Below are 3,298 nucleotides of genomic sequence, written 5' to 3'. Positions count from 1 at the left end.
TGGGTCAAATGGTATTTCTAATTCCAACTTTTGAAGGAATCACCATACTGTTTTCTGCAGTGGTTGTACCATTTTATAGTCTCACCAGCAGTGTATGAGAGTGCCAATCTCTCCGCATCCTCACCAGCATTTGTTATTTTCTGTCTTGTTGAACTTTGCTACTGGTGCTGGGGCAAGATGGTATCTCATTGTTGTCAATTCTATCAAGTTTTGCTTCATGCATTTTGGGCCCCATTGTTATGTACATATAAGTTTATCATTGTTATGTATTTCAGATGGATGACTCATTTTTTTTTTTTAATTATGTCTGTAGTAACAATTTCTGTCTTAAAGTCTATTTTGTCTCATATCAATAGAGTCACTTCATTTCTCTTAATTGCTACTGGTATATCTTCATTATTGCATGGTATATAATCTTCCATCCTTTTACTTTCAACATACTTGTGTCTTTGAACCTAAATGCTTGTCTTATAAATAATATAAAGTTGGATTATACTTTTTCTTCCATTTTGCCAAATTGTTCCTTTTGACTGGCATGTTTAATCCATGATTTAATGTAATGTCTATTTTGCTATTTGTCTTCAATATATCATGTCTTTTTTTGTTCCTCCACTCTTGCATTACTGCTTTCTTTTGTATTAAATAGCTATTTCCTAGTGTACCATTTTAATTCCTTTTACTGTATTTTTTAAAGTTGTTTTCTTGGTAGCTGAATTAGGGATCACAATTGACATGTTAAGTTATAACTATGAGCTTTGTTTTGCTTTAAGTTTTTTCTTGAAATTTGAATAGTCTCCTTCCATAGTGATACCGCCTCGAAAACCCAAGGAGGGGTCACTATGAGTCAGATCCAACTCGAGGGCAGTGAGTTTGGAGTTTGGTTTAATCAAAATTAAGTAAAGAAAAATAAAAAGCAGCTCTTCAATTAACAAACACTGTTTAAGTGCACACTGGGAAGTTGCTATTATAATAAGCATCTGCCTCTGATATGAACACTTACCTTGTCTAATAATGCATTCTGCCATAACCTGAAGATATTGAGGTAACTTCTATCCCTGGCACCAAAAGATGTAAAGAAAAACTGCAAAGAAAAATAGGACAGTTTTAGTATCTTGGAAAACAAAGGGGAAATATTTGTCACAGAGTCTGCTAGGAGATGTTGCAGTCAAGGCAAACTACTAGGTTATCACTACCTGCCTATATATTATTTTCTTTAACTTTGCTACAATAGAATAAAACAGGTAATATATGTATAAACAAAGTGTCTTTACAAACAGTATCTTGATGTCATTGTTGTTATATGCCATTGAGTCATCTCCAACTCCTCCTTGGGTTTCGGAGGCGGTATCTCTATGGAAGTAGATAGTCCAATCTTCCTTCTGAGGAGTGGCTGGTGGGTTTGAACCTCCAGCCTTCTGGTTAGCAGTCAAATGCCTTAACACTACCCCACCAGACCTCCCAACTGTATCTTAGAACAGCTAATGTGTTAGCAAATAAAATTATGTCAATATTTACTAAAGTAAAGGGCTAGAAAGTGGCAGCTATTTACATACATCATAGTCTGACTACTCTGAGACTATGGCCCTAAGACACCCTTCAGGCCTGGAAGCGAATCACACCATTGACTCAACTTTCAGCCAAATGACAGGCCCAGAAGGTGAACAATAACGCCAGGAAAGTATGTACTCCTTAGAACAATCCACCATACAAGACAAAAGGGCAGCGTTTGCCCAGGGATAAAGCTCAGAAGGCAAGAGGGGATAGGAAAAGGAGCAATGGAAACCAGAAACACAGGGAGGAAGTAAGACGAGTGCTGTTGAATTGTGGGGACTGCAATCCATGTCACAAAATAAAATGTGTATGAACTATTGAATGGAAAATGAATTTACTCTAGAAACCTCCCAAATCACAATAAAATGGTTTTTTTAAAGAAAAATAAATAGAAACAGAATTATGAAAAAAATAGCATTTTGTGTTATTACGAACTTTGCAGAGAGACATAAATTGGTTGCCATTTAAGCCAAGCGTAAAAAACGTAGAAATACTTAACCTCTACTACTTATTGATATAAAGCACCCAAAATTAACACTGAACTTTGTTCTGAATATTATAGAAGTAGCACATTTCAGTCTGTTTGCTTTCAGCCTTATCTCTTTCTCAGCATTGAACTGATTTTATATTTTAAAATAGGCATTTATGAGAAAATGTGACAAGTGGCAGCACTAAATACAGTCTCTCAGTCTGTCATCTCTTCCCATCCTCTAGTTAGTGACCTTGCATGACTCAGTGTTCATCTTCAGGAATGAGAAAGCTCAGTTTTATGCTTGATGTATTAAATGAAATGTCAAATAAATAGTATTTTGGATGGTAATAGTTTTCTTAGAAAGATTTTAAAGTACTATTTTTCAATTAATTAAATCGAAATTTTGTTATTATAATATCCTTCATCAAACTCCTCGGAAGGAAGGTTGGGCAATCCTACTTCCGTAGTGATACTGCCTCGGAAACCCAAGGAGGGGTCGCTATGAGTCGGGGCCGACTCCACGGCATATAACAACAATAACAACAATCATCAAACTAAGTTTTTCAAAAAGCATATGTATTTAGCAGCTCTAGTGGCATAGTGCTTAATTCATTTGACTGCTAACCAGAAGACTGACAGTTCAAACCCACCAGCCACTCTTTGGAAGGAACACTGACAATCTACTTCCATAGTGATTCTGCCTTGGAAACCCAAGGAGGGGTCGCTATGAGTTGGATCCGACTCAACAGCAGTGGGTTTGGTTTTTCTGGTTTTATTTAGGAGGTCTTTCAAATAGAATTACATAGATAACATGTGACCTAATGTTCACTACTTACTGTCCCCTATTTCCTTTTCTTAGGCCAAATGGTTTTTGTCTTTTGTAACTGTAACAATCTTACAATCTGTGTTCAGATATATAGATAAGAAAAATCTAAAAAGAAAAATCTCACAGTCCATCTCATTTTCACCATTGTATTGTGCTTGTTAATTCCCATTTCTTAAATTAAAACCTTCTTATCAATTTTATCTACGCAACCAGCACATTTCCAATCCTTAAAGCTTCCCCCTTTCTGTATAATTTATGTAAACTATTACTTCTTTAATTTCTTACTAAATATCCAACTTCAAAATTTTATTAATAATTCTTCAATAATCTTCTTAATGTAAAAAGATCTCTAGCGGTTCCGGCAAGATGGAGGACTAGGCAGAAGGATTGCACAGACCCTCTTCAACAAAGAAAAGGGAAACCAATTAACACAGACACAGAAGATAATC

General features: G+C 35.6%; 1 protein-coding gene across 1 annotated transcript in view; it reads right to left on the bottom strand.

The window, feature by feature from the left end:
* GRAMD1C (GRAM domain containing 1C) overlaps positions 1-1,081 on the bottom strand; it is a gene marked incomplete at its 5' end in the record, with an annotated part of 105,713 nt that extends 104,632 nt beyond the window's left edge. The window contains one exon of the mRNA XM_007947850.1: positions 1,001-1,081. Coding sequence (XP_007946041.1) covers positions 1,001-1,081 — 81 coding nt within the window. The remainder of the gene's footprint in view (positions 1-1,000) is intronic.
* Between the last annotated feature and the right edge of the window lie 2,217 nt (positions 1,082-3,298).

The sequence above is a fragment of the Orycteropus afer genome, unplaced genomic scaffold (assembly GCF_000298275.1).
Source record: "Orycteropus afer afer isolate SDZICR_OR568_19922 unplaced genomic scaffold, OryAfe1.0 scaffold00195, whole genome shotgun sequence".
Classification (NCBI taxonomy): domain Eukaryota; kingdom Metazoa; phylum Chordata; class Mammalia; order Tubulidentata; family Orycteropodidae; genus Orycteropus; species Orycteropus afer.
Note: the sequence above shows the minus strand (reverse complement) of the source record. Positions and strands in the feature narration are given on the sequence as shown.